General features: G+C 41.8%; 1 protein-coding gene across 1 annotated transcript; it reads right to left on the reverse strand.

The window, feature by feature from the left end:
- Window positions 1-1,045: 1,045 nt before the first annotated feature.
- ercc2 (excision repair cross-complementation group 2) lies at window positions 1,046-12,119 on the reverse strand. Its single transcript, XM_087851218.1, has 23 exons — window positions 11,974-12,119; window positions 11,625-11,724; window positions 9,562-9,639; window positions 9,418-9,480; window positions 9,178-9,291; window positions 8,969-9,085; window positions 8,157-8,273; window positions 7,784-7,907; window positions 7,560-7,656; window positions 7,232-7,365; window positions 6,859-7,027; window positions 6,651-6,769; window positions 6,476-6,545; window positions 6,230-6,299; window positions 5,206-5,307; window positions 4,989-5,052; window positions 4,743-4,864; window positions 3,279-3,371; window positions 3,053-3,125; window positions 2,836-2,906; window positions 2,576-2,719; window positions 2,321-2,464; window positions 1,046-1,906 (listed from the first exon to the last, which is right to left on the reverse strand). The coding sequence occupies exons 1-23, from the start codon at window positions 11,976-11,978 to the stop codon at window positions 1,814-1,816; spliced, it is 2,283 nt and encodes a 760-aa protein (XP_087707344.1). The 5' UTR covers window positions 11,979-12,119; the 3' UTR covers window positions 1,046-1,813.
- Window positions 12,120-13,512: the final 1,393 nt, after the last annotated feature.

Consider the following 13,512-nt stretch of genomic DNA (forward strand, 5'->3'; position numbering starts at 1 on the left):
GATTATCTGTTTGTTGCATTTTGAATTTCAGATGTGTAAAAGTCTCCCTAGGTTTGTTGCTGTGCGCCCAAATGTCAGCTTTGGCCTGATAATTTTAAACTGGTCTTTGAGGTTGAGATGAAAGTCTTTACCGAAAGCCGCCGTGTAGATTTATACAATGTTTCCAAGGCAAAGCACAAGAACAAGTAGTAAAAATAGCAGCGGCGGTACAGCTTTGCAGCCAAGTTGAAAATGTTTCTGGCAAACATCACTGATGTCTAACCAGGAAAGTAATCAAATCATGAGACAGCCAACGAGCAATGAGAGAGGATGGGTGGATTGCTCAGCAGTGATACATAAATATGATGGTGCATTCGAGGCTTTCACTCTACGCTGGTAGAAGTAGCATTATCAACTACTGAGGTAGCCTACGTTTAGATATTGAGGTATTCTTCTAATGTTACATCTATGCTTTTCACTGAAATGCCTGAAATCTACTACAAAAAGATTCAAATAATGTGGAATGTCATTCTACTTTCTGATATTTATTAGAGATATTTTTTAAACTAGTTGAACTGAAGATTTGTTACAAAGAGCGTTGAATAACAAGTTTTACACAAACACCTGAGAATTCTGATAATAGACTGGGTCCCTGAAAGCAGCATTACCACCTGATCCATGAAGATTTTTATTCCATGAGACTCCTCGTAGGAATCTTGTTTTGCATTTGCAGTGGTAGAAGAAAGCCACTGCAGTCTGTTTAAAGGGCTGAAGTCGCACCGTGTTAGCTGCTGTTAAACGACAGTCTGTTACAAGCTGAGTGAAGCACATGTAAGAATGTGGAAAAGATGAATATTTGTTTTATATTTGCAAATTTGAGCTGTAATAAATTAAACTAAGACACTGATAACCCTTGTATATGTGTTTTCTTTCCTCTCTGTGTTTGTGCTGTTTGTCTGTTTCATAAATTAAAGCCCTTTTTTGTCTAAATATTAAGATCAGCGAGTGATGGATGGACACTTTAGATTCAAACACTTCCCACAGAAGAAAAACACAAGTCAGCTGTTAAATACAAACATTTATATTCCAGCTTCCTGGTTGGAAAACATATAAAACAGCATTTATGTACAGCTGCAGTAGAAAAGGAACCTGACAGTATTCTTGTCTGTATGACAGACGCTGCACAGACACCAGGGTTAGTGTCACATCTCTGATGCAACACGCTGACCTACTGACACAGTTTTCTTGCCTCACTCAAAAACATTTCACCAATCAAAAGAAATTTTAAAAAAACTAAATGAATTGAAACGCACATTTAGAACTTAGTCAGTGTTGCTGGATTTGTGCGTCTGCAGAAGCAAAGGCTTCTTCCTTTGATTAATAAAGGGGAAAATAAGTTTCATGGCAGCAGTTTACTGCTCCGTACTTCAGTGAAAAGCTGAACAGAGTACTGAAATATGTACTTAAGTGGTTCAAAGGTCTGCAGATGGTCTACTCTGCAGACTGAGTGCAACCTTAAATACTGACTGACCCATGAGCGGCTTTGACTGAGGCTCACATTGTTGGCGTGGGAGCGGCTCTCCTGTCAGAAGTCATTACCGTCACCAGCAGAGCTGAAAATACTTTAAATACTTTTACAGTATTTTTACCACTTGGGGGAAAACAGACACTTAAAACATAATTCTGAGTTTTTGCTTAGTGCCAAAAACCTTCCTAAAGTTAAGGTGGACCTGCCCTTTTAGAGCCGACCCATATTTAACCCTAGTCTGATGACAGCTGATGACTCGGTTTATGGTGCTGCTGTGGTAACAATGTCATACGGTTCGTGTCACCTTCAGGTCTGATGAGCAATCTGAGTGATTTTCTGCAGCATTTCCTCCGACTCCAGCTGCTCGAGAGTCAGCAGAGACAAACCCAACTGGTCCTCCTGGAGAGAAAGAGAAGCAAGCATGGCTGCCTGGTCAGCTGTTGTCCGGAAACGTCAGCGCTCATAAGAGCTGTGCAGCTCCGTGCAATTCAAACTGCTTTACAGCAGCATTTATTCATCTGATCAACAAAGTCAGGTGGCTCATGATCTCATGACTCCAACAACTTGTCAGACACTTTAAGATTAATTTGCTAGATTATAAAACTTTTCCACATTTAAGGTATTAAATTATAACATTAAGTTTAATTTACATCTACAGAAATGAAGCAGACTCGTAGACAAGAGGACAGATGTTTGAGCCAATCACAGGGAGAAGATCACTAAACCCACTGCTTTGCTCCTTTTAAAGCCAGTGTGTTGTCCTGTGTTTGTTTACTCGTTGCAGTGGTGCTTGTGATGCTTGGCGGGTCATACCTGTCTGAAAGGCTGAGCCATCTGCCGCAGGAAGTGCTTGGAAAGCTGCACGGCCTCGTCCACGGTGAGGTTCAGACTGCCGTCGTTGATGTGCTCCTGAATCCAGCGGGGTAGCTTCCCACGTTTGTCTGCTCGTGCGTAACGCTGCAGAGCACAGAGAAGGTTAGTACGGGCTTCGCTCAGCTACTCCAGCGTTAAACTCAAAGGACTGCTGCTGGAGTACTGCGGCAGGATCAGACAAATATTCAGACACACCTTGTCAGCAAAAATCATGAGTCCATAGTCAGTTTTGCCTCGGATGGCTCTGCCTACGCACTGAGCCGCGTGGCGCATGGCGTCAAACGTCAGAAAGTCGTTCTCCCTGATCTGAAACTGATCCCGAAGGTACTCCAGCCGAGCCTGAGTCGAGTCACAGAGAGAGAAAAACCCTTAGGGAATCATGACAAAGCTATCCAGACTGAGAAAAAGGAAAGAACAAACTTTGAGCTTTGACCCCACACAGAGGTGATTCTGACCTTTAGGATGCGGCTCTGCGTATAAACATACGGCACTCCAAACATGATGACAGCACGGCCATAATGGTGCACTGAACAGAAAACACAACGAGACTCAGAGTCAGCGACAAAACGCATGTTTGCTTCATCTTATCGTCTCCAGCCGCGCAGGATTCTTCTTCTGCTGTTTGCTTTAATTTGTTCTGCTGGAGCCGCACAGAGCAACTCGATGACTTACCGAAATCGATCCCTTCAGACACTTTTCCTCTGGCCACAGACAGGAGGATGGCTCCTCGGCCGTTTTCACACGCCTAAACAGCAGAAAAAAGTCAAAGGTCAAAGTCTGAGACCAACACAAAAGACCTGAACATCTGTTTGTTTGTTCACAGCTCAATTTATGATTTTGGTCTCTTTGTTCTCTCTGTTAGTTAAATGCTGTATACTACTACAATAATCGGTTTGACCTCTTGGTATTTCTCCAGGGCCATGCTCGTCTCTGCAGCATCCTGAGTCTCGATGAAGATCAGCTTGTTTCTCTGGATATTCTCCAGGATACCCTGCAAGCGAACGTGACCCCAGAAACAACAAAAACACACAAAATTAATTTATTATTAATATAGTACCGTAATTGTCGGGCTATAAGCCGCTACTTTTTGCACAAGCTTTGAACCCTGCGGCTTTTAGTCAGGTGCGGCTTTTCTAAGGATTGTCCATGATTTTTGTGATATGTAAGAGGATTTGTTTTGTTTGTTCCGCTGTTGTACGGCACTAAGTTGCCTGGTGGAAGGGCATGTGATCAGACACACAGTATCGGGGTTCAAGAGTGGTATGTTGGTCACATGTCCATCCGCCAGGCAACGTAGTGCCGTACAAGTACCGTGAAAAACAAACTTCAAAGTAGCGCTACGCGTTCAGCGGGAGGCGTGGATGACGAGCGGCGATAAACTTGCGAAAAGCAAGTTATGCTCAACTCCACCGGTGGAATCTGACCGCGTGGAAAAGTGTGAAAACATCCACGATCACCAACGGATTTCGAAGGGCTGGACTGCTGCATGATGGAGAGGAGGACACCGCCACGGCCCTTCACAGGGTGTTCGACTCTGACACTGACAACGAGGATTTGTTTGGTTTTGAAAGTGACAACGAAGGAAAGAAGCGGAGAGTGGAGGACGTAGCCATCCTGAGCCTGTTCGTTTCCGACACTGGAGAAGAGGACTTTGGTGGTTTTAGTGCGCAGGAAGAAGAGAAAGATGGTGGTGAATGACTGACTTTTCTTCTTGTTAAAGCCGTGTCACTGCACCTGAGCCTAAAAGGTAGGCCGAATCTATTTTTCTGGTGTGCTGTAGGTTATTGTTATGTACTACATTTGTTACTCGTTTATGAAGCACAGTACATGTTTCGTACTTGTATTTACCGCTACTTGTACATATACCTAAAAAGTTATGCAAATATGTACCCGTAACTTGTTTTTCAAAATATTAATAACAGGGGTGTGTCTCCAAACAGCCATCTCTTTCCTGACAATTCACTTTGTGCATATTCTCTTACATATGATAAGTCAACATTGAAACACCTGCAGCTTTTAGTCAGGTGCGGCTAATGTATGTACAAAACAGGATTTTCCCCTGATTTTAGCTTGTGCGGCTAATATTCAGGTGCGCTTTGTAGTCCGGGAAATACAGTAGTTACTAAACGGACTGGGATTAAATAAAATGCTTCTTCCTGCTCATTTTTGAACATGTAAAGTTATCTATTGTGATTATTTTTCACTTTGTTTTATTTTGTTTGTGTTTTTTTCCTTCATTGTTCCATTTTTTTACATGTTTAAAATAAAGCCACTTCACAGATTACAGAAATCTCCTTTACGAAAGAAAAACTGCGGTTGTTTCAGTTTCTCAGATGCTTGTGGATTACACACACACACTGACCTGTTCATACCAGGACGCCACGATGTTCTCCATGTAGACGTAGCTGGTGAAAAACGCCACAATCCCATCAGGAACGACCGCAGACATCTCCAGAAGCAGGTTACCATAATTCCGAATCACAGCTGGAGAAGAAAACGTGAAAATTATCTCGTTACATGTTGATGAAAACACAGCGTTGTGATTTGTAGTTGTACAGCCTTTGATTTGAGAGGTCACGTTCAAATAGCACAAGTTATTTTTACTAACCAAAATCTTCTCTGGTCTCAAACTTGGAGCTCAGGGCCACCTGGTCGTTTCCTCTGCCAACAATCTGTGGAAGACAGAAACAAAGTGATAGAAATGATCCAGCTGATTGTTTCTCTCCTCTTTTTGTTCATGTCTCCAAGGTGCTGCTGCTTTTGTGACTCCACCCAGGACCACAGTTGTTGTTTTGTTTTTTTTCATATTAAGTGTTGTTACAGACCAGAGGGAAGAGGCAGGTGCGCGCCAGTGTCATGGTGAAGGACGCCATGGTAACCGGGCGAAAGTCAAGGATGCGGGGATAGATGTCCAGGGGGGAAAGTGTCTGAAGAGAGGAGAAACATCAGGGGTAAGACGGTGACATTAGATCAGGCTTTAATTTAGATCCTTCGAATCAGATCTTTCATTTCAAAGGCTTCAAAGAGGCGATGACCTGACCAGGTGACCCTGAATCCTCCCTTAGTTATGCTGCAATAGACGTAGGCTGCCGGGGGATTCCCATGATGCATTGAGTTTTTCCTTTCCAGTCACCTTTCTCACTCACTATGTATTAACAGACCTCTCTGCATTGAATCATATCTGTTATTAACCTCTGTCTCTCTTCCACAGCATGTCTTTTATCCTGTCTTCCTTCTCTCACCCCAACCGGTCGCAGCAGATGGCCGCCCCTCCCTGAGCCTGGTTCTGCTGGAGGTTTCTTCCTGTTAAAAGGGAGTTTTTCCTTCCCACTGTCACCAAAGTGCTGCTCATAGGGGGTCATATGATTGTTGGGCTTTTCTCTGTATCTATGAAGCGCCTTGAGGCGACATTTGTTGTGATTTGGCGCTATATAAATAAAATTGAATTGAATTGAATTGAATTGAATTGAACTGATGTCTGTTGACTCAGGAACAAACGAGGTGCTTCTAACAGCTTTACTTAGACGTTTAAAACTAAGAACAAGACACTGCAAGGAGGAATTCAGACTCCTGCACATGTAAGAAAAACTCAGCAGTCACACGTGTCGTTGAATAAACAGCAGGATTATATTTCAAGTTTTTCAGTATTATGATGTTATTATAGGAGGTCTGCAGGGAAAAAATGAAGCGAGAACTTCACCTAATTTTGTTTCAAAGAATAAAAAGGAAACTTTGCTTGATTACTTCACTCACTGTGCGCACGTCACCAGATTGTTTTTCTACCTTTAATGAATAAAAATTGTAAATTAAATGTCACCGGACTGAAATGAGCAGAAAGGAAGTACGCACCCCTGAGGTGATGACGACTGACTGGAATCTTTGGAAAACTGGTTTGATGGCTATAGACGGGTCCATGCAGCTGAGAGGGGAACAGACAAACACACTGACCTGTGATACACAGATATCGACCTGGCATCTCCTTTTACTTGTGTTAAAACGCTTTGTGTAAAAGAATGAAACTAAATGACAGTCACAGGTAATCTCCTCTGCAGACGGCGGCACATGAACTCGTTCAGAATTCATTGTGCAGCTCACCTGAAATGCAGCACGGGGTTGGCGATGGTCGGAGTTCTGTCTTCAAAGGGCTCGATGATGATGGTGAAGCCTTTTTAGGCACAGAGAGATACTACAGGTCATAATCCAACAGCATCTACGTTTATTAATGCCACCGTGTTACTTGGAGTTGAACAGAGGCGGGACTTTTTACTACCTTGGCTGTAGGTGCTGACGAGAGTGGCGAAGTTCGAGATGAGAGTAACAGCAGAGAAGTCTGCGATGTCGGCGATCTCCAGAGCTCGAAGCAACGACTGCAACCGCTCTGCACAAAACCTGGAGATACAAGGAGGATAGATCGGTGATAAAGAGACGGGAAACTAAGCGAGGCTGTTCGCATTCGCAGAAAAGAAGCTGAAACTGACCTTAGAGGCTTGCGGTCGATGCAGACTTTTTCGAAAATGTCTTTAAGGAACTGCGGCGCGCTCTCCTGTACGACGTGTTGGACCCTCAGACGAGACTTCAGATACTCCAGGAAGCGTCTCATGAAACCTACAAAGTGCTCGGCTGTACGAATAGAGCCAGGCACCGCCTCTGACAGAAAGAGAGGAGGACAGTTTGTGCTCATGTCTACAATAAGATTCGGCTCTTCATCAAAACCCGTCCAGAAAGATTACAGTTCCAATGTCTGGAGTTTGATGCGCACGGAGGCAACTTGAAATGCTTACTACCAAACTCTGCTTCTAAACCAGTGCTTCAAAATTTACTCTGAGCTGAGAGAACGTTTAAAGGAAAAACCTTGAAGGATTTCATCAGGCAACACCGGATTTGCGAGGTAGATGTCGGTTTCTCTCGCCACATTGGCTTCCTTCAGCCCCTCCACCAAGCGTCTGTACTCCTCCCTCAGCTTAGCAGCATCCGTCTCCTTTATCCTATAAACGCAGCAGAAGAGGCAGATTACAGTAGCTTAGATTAATACTCATTCGTAACATTTCCTTATTTTCTGTCTCTTTAATCTGTTCTGCAAAATTACAGCCAGTGAGAGGAGCAAAGACGTTCCGATTATTGGTGCAATCTTTCATTCGTTCAGGAAAACATGGATGCATTTCCATGTTGCAAGCATTACTTGTGTATGGTGTTCTGGAGAGTGTCCACGTTGTTCTGACAGCGGTCCAGCGTTCGCCTGGTGATATTTACGCTCATGGAGTCGATGCACACGTTGTCTGAGGAGAGAGTGAAAGAAAGTATGAATTATTTTAAATAATTACTGTAAAACAAATTCCTAAAATAGACAAAAACATTCAGTTAAATGCACCGAATGTGCATATTAGACTCAGATTAATTGCTCACCGATATTATGAGCCTCATCAAATACCACTACAGATTTCTTTGCCAGCTCTTTAGACACCAGATCAGCTATCTTGGGGTCCAGCAGGTAGTGGTAGCTGTACACCACAATGTTGGCATGCAGGATCTGAGAGAAATCAACAGGAAACAAGCTTCAAGATGCAACATTAAACTCTGGATTATTCAGTAATGAGAAGCTGACGTGTTATCATTTATTTTCCAATTAGAGCAGCCAGTGAGAAAAATGCTTTTCCTATAAAAGCATGCAAACAGCATTTTACATGTAATAAAACACTCAAAATCTCATTCATGTTCATATACATTACATGGTCACGGATTTGGCGTTTTCACAGTAAAGGTTTTCACAGTAACTCACTGAATAGCGAGCCAGATAGTAAGGACACCAGCCCTTCCTCCTGCCAAAGGCCTTGAGGTCATCAAGGTTGTAGATGCCAGCAGGAAGAGGCACCTGTCGGCCGACTGAATCGAATTCCTGCAACACAAACCAGGTTTTCCTGTTTCCCAGTTTTCAGGCATTGCAAACCTACACAGTTTGTATCTGAGACTCATAAACACACTGTCTCACCACTTTTGAATCACTACTCAAAACCTATCTGTTTAGAATTGCATACACCTGATCTCTCTTAGGCCATTTTTACCTTGCTCAGTTTTTATATTTGCTTTTATACTTTTATGACTGTTTATGTCTAAATTTTATCTACCATGTTTGCTATATATACATTTTTCTTATGTTTTTTATGGTATGTTTACATGTTACTGTAAGGTGACCTTGAGGGTCTGAAAGGCGCCTATAAATAAAATGTATTATTATTATTATAAAACTTTATCAGTTCCTGAGTTCATGTAGGCGACAGCCAGAAACCAAAAACACTTTTCTAATCTGCATATCTGATGGTGTCGAGTAGTGGCTGGATTTAGATTTTCAGACTGATTAAATACTCCTAACTAATCATGTCGAGCCAGTACGTTGTAATCATCCAGCACAGAAATGAAAAGATTACTAAAGAATAGAAACCTGAACTTGTTTTTAAACCTTTAATCCATAAAGATCAAACCCCACCTGTTATGTTGAAGCCTGATGCTGTCAAGTCATCGGCCATTACAAGAAACAAAACAAAAAATAACTTCTGCTTCTGTTGAAAAACACCATCTGATGCGAGTTCTTACCTCGTAGAAGCGACAGACGGGCAGGTTGGGGTTGCTGTGATGTTGTGCGCGGATGTACGATGCTGTCAGACTGTGGCACTTCCCATCGACTTCCTTACCGAAGCGCAGAGAGCTCACCTGTGTGAAGACAAGCGTGTCGGTCACTTTTGAAAGGAGAAAGCTGAATCCTGAATCGCTCCTCTGGCTTTGTGGGACGCAGGTGTTCATACCTCAGGGTGGATGCAGAGGTTCTTCCTGGAGGAAAGAGCAAGAGCCAGGAAGTTGTTGCTCTCTCCTGTTTCTTTAGTGTAAAACTCCATCAGCTTCCTCAGCTCCTCCACAACCTCATCGGAAAGAATCAAACACAGTCTGAGACGTCGGGGCTTTGAAAGCTTCTTCTTGATTAACTCAAAAAGAAAGTTACACAGTAGAAACACGCTTCACTGACGACTGATTTGACGTCCACTCACCTTCTCGATCTCTGGAACTGTTCTAGAGCAGTAAATTAACTTGGTGACCTCCAGAGGGAAAGCCTGAGAGAGAGAGAACATATTTACAGGCTAATCTGCCACCAGCAGTTAGTATGAACCGTTTATGAGAGAGGCTGAACTCACCCTTTGGTAGGCCACAATGAGGGACAGTAGAGAGATGGTCTTCCCTGTTCCTGATGGCATCTCCAAGACTCCATGACCCTGAACAGGAACAGGTTCGGTTAACACAGAAAGCAGCAGCTGAAAGTAAACACTTTTAAACACGTGTGTGTGTGTTTTAGGGCTGCCACAATTAGTCGACTAGTCACGATTACGTCGACTATTAAAATCGTCGACGACTAATTTAATAGTCGACGCATCGTTTGAAGCTTTGTAAGATCACAAAAGACGCAGGAATAAGTAGTAGGATTTAAGAGTGTAATAACGGACTGAAACAGAAGATGGCAGCACTGCATGTACAAGAATGCCAGCTGCCGTTAAACCCCGAAGAAGAAGAAGCTGTGTCCCAGATTCCATAGCGCCTTGCTCATTTGTCAACAATGGCGGCAGCTAGTTCGTTTTAATATTACTCTTATTACTCTTTCTGGGTCACAAAATAAACGTTTAACATATTTTCAGGCGAGAATGTAGCTGTGTAAACCTCAAATATCTGCTCAGTTTATCAAGACACCACATATTTTCAAAAGCGCTCCGACGTTTTCGGAGACGTCTGTTACCCACCAGCTCGATAGCTAGCCGGGGGCTAGGCGCACTAGAGCCCGTGAGAACACCGGACTCCCGGCAAGTCATTTTCAAACCCACCGCCGTTTTTTGCTACTTAGGTTAAATATATATATAAGTCACTTAGATAACTTCAAAATGTTATTGTTTGGCTTTTTTTTAGTATTTTATTTGTTCCTGAGTGAATCGGTTTGGCTGAGATTAAAGTTATAGTTTTTACACAGCTGAATAAACTTCAAGCAGACAACTGATTATCAGAAGTGTGAGATGCTCGAGAATATACTCCGGTGTCCCGTTATATTTTAGATAGCAAGGAGTTTATTAAACCTCCCTGAAACAATCTGCAAACTTCATTAAAATTTAATAAACTGTCATCTTGTCTTTATTTTTAGTTAGCACATACCTTAAACACTTAAAGCTGTAAGCTAATGATAGTTATATAAGAGCAGATGCTGTTGGTGCAATAAGCTGTAAGTTGTACGTCCAATGGATGCATGATCTGATTAGTCGACTAATCGCAAAAATAATCGGTGACTAGTCGACTATCAAAATAATCGTTTGTGGCAGCCCTAGTGTGTTTGTGTGTTAGTGAAATTTAAGATGGACACACTGTACTTCCCTGAAGGAGCAACACAATACGACGCGATGACACAAAAGGTAAAATCTGGACTAAACACTATAACTTTAGGAATCATCTCTTCACCTCCAATGAAGAAAAGAAGGAAAAAAAGTAACTCAAATTTCAAAATACACAGATGCATACATGCATGACTGGACTGATCACATCAAGAAAAGTGAACTTTTCTTTAACTGGAAACAGCAAAGAGCTGAAATAACTGAAGAACTGAAATAACAACTGGATAAAAAAGATCACTCGTCTTCCATCTTCTTCAGGCCAAAATGAATTTATGGCATTGCTTCCTCCTCTGTTCCCAACAGCAGCTGTACAGGCTTCATATATCAACCCCTTCACATTTCCTCCTTCACCACATCCATTTCTCTGAGTCCTTCCTCTTCTCTCCTGCCTGGCAGCTCCATCTTCAACACCCTCCGACCAATATATCCACTATCCCTCCTCTGCACACGTCCAAACCATCCCAGCCTCTCTAACTTTGTCTACAAACAATCTCAACCCTCTGATGTATTCAACTGTAATCTAACCAGCCTGGTCACTCACAATGAAAATCTCAACATCCTCAGTTCAGCCTCCTGTCTTTTTTACAGTGCCACAGTCTTCAAACCAAACATCATACCAAGTCTCTACCATCTTGTAAACCTTGCCTTTCACTCTTCCTGATATCATCCTGTCACAAAACACTCGTAACACTCATCTCCATGTAATCCACCTCTCATCTCCACTGTTCATTACTCTCGTTCACACGTCTCATTCAACCCAGGGTATTTGTGTAGATAGGAGCGCTGTGCATGAAAACCACACCTTCAGATTAACCTCTAACGCCACCCACCTTGGCATCCAGCGTCCTCTTCAGCTCCAGCATGTAGGAGTACTGCTCGGGGTAGATGTAGTCATAGGGAAAATACACCAGCAGACCCTCAATGTTGAGCCTGCAAGGAAACAGCAACGATGCTAACAGTGCACAGCAGCTGTACAGGCTTCATACTGGACTATCTTTAAGCCAAGTATGTGTGAATGAGTGCGAGACATCTAAAATAAAAGTTAAAACAATAATTTGGATAAACTAGAGCCACAAAACTCTGATTTTATGTGGACTTGGCTCAGGTATGTCACAGTTGCTGGAAACGAGCAAACACTGAAAGCTCATGTTGTCTGTTTGTACTCAGTAAAACACTCACTTCATCTTCACAGCACGTTTAGCGGCAGCTCCTCTTCTTTTTACGTAACTTGTGTTATTTTAAAACAGTCATTAAAATTTGAATGTGCGCCAAAAACACAAAACAAAACTCCGCATTAGCAACGCCACAGCCTGCTACAGCATGTAATTCTTCTTCGTTTATCGTTTAAACGCTATCAGACGGATTACCGCCCCCTGCAGGCCAAAAGGAAAACTAAATACTCCTCTGTAATGCTTCGAAGTTACATTTAAAAACCCTTTATTTAATCAGTTTATAGTTATTATCTCCTTTTATTTATTTTATTTATGTATTTATGTTTAGATTTGACTACGACTACTTCAACTGGAAGTGTTAGCCTGCTGCTATCGACGCTAACTTTGACCACATTCGAGTCATATAACAGTTTCATTTCCGGTGAATAGTTTGAAAAATAAACGCTAACATAAATGGTATACTGTGTGTTGCAAAACATCGACACAAACCGCTGTTACATCTTACTGTGTAGCGGTAAATGTGACTTTTCGGTCGTCTTGCTTACGTTATTCACAGCTGTGCTTTCTTCTTGCTTTCGTTCATTATTTGGGCTTCAGTGTCTACAGCAAAGGCATGCATGTGTTGGGTAATTTCATTATATTTTTTGTGTTATTTGGAATCTAACTTTATTTTCACAGGCTTTTCCGGAAGTAGTTCTAAGTCAGCTGCATTAATGAGATTTTAATAATTTTAAATAGTTGCCATTCCAAAGAGTGACCACACGGGGGCAGCACATAGCAATAAAATCGCCCTTGTGCACACTAGAATTAAATAGAATTAAAGGACTGTAATTAAAATTACAGTCCTTTGTTGTTGTTTTTTGCTTTCCAGGTTCTTCAGTTTCACACATATTAACATTTATTATACAGATTTACACTATTACTGTATCTGCACTTGAGCAATTGAAAACTAGTTTTTAGTGGTTTGAAATTTAATATGAAAACTATTAAAAATGAATCTTTTTGTATTTTTTTTGTAATTACATCACTGTGGTTCAGAGGTTTGGAAATCTTTATTCACCTCATCGCTGCATGTGAAAAACACCCATAAAGTATGCCTATTAGTGTTAATGTCTATAAAGTGTGTGTCTGCAAAGAAGCAACTGCAAAGTTTTTGCAGTAGGAAACATTTTATTCGTACATTTACAGATTAATCATACACCATAGATGACATTTGAATAATAGGCTACTGTGAACATGCAGACAGTGAACGTCAGGGAGGCAGAGAGTGAGCCACAGCATGTATAAAGACATATCTCAAAACTCAAAGCAGCACTTTTTCTTATTCTTACCCTTAAAGCTTTTAAACAACACCAACATTAAGCATACCCAGCTTCTCTCTGATGATATAAAAAAAACAAGGTTAAACCTGCCAGTGAAATGTTGATTAAATGGGATACAATCATATTAGAGGATGACAGTAAAGTCAGCAGCAGCAGAGTTGATGTAAAAGAGTGAAGATGTCAACATTTCAGCCCCAAAATCACACCTTAGAAAGCCAAGATGA

Source organism: Neolamprologus brichardi, chromosome 14 (genome assembly GCF_056152115.1).
Source record: "Neolamprologus brichardi isolate AB-2024 chromosome 14, ASM5615211v1, whole genome shotgun sequence".
NCBI lineage: Eukaryota > Metazoa > Chordata > Actinopteri > Cichliformes > Cichlidae > Neolamprologus > Neolamprologus brichardi.

Coding starts and splice junctions, on each gene's coding strand:
- ercc2 (XM_087851218.1), bottom strand. Junction 7,657..7,783: donor TGATGAGGCTCATAATATCG/GTGAGCAATTAA, acceptor CTCTCTCCTCAG/ACAACGTGTGCATCGACTCC. Junction 5,308..6,229: donor CAGTCGTCATCACCTCAGGG/GTGCGTACTTCC, acceptor TCCTCTCTTCAG/ACACTTTCCCCCCTGGACAT.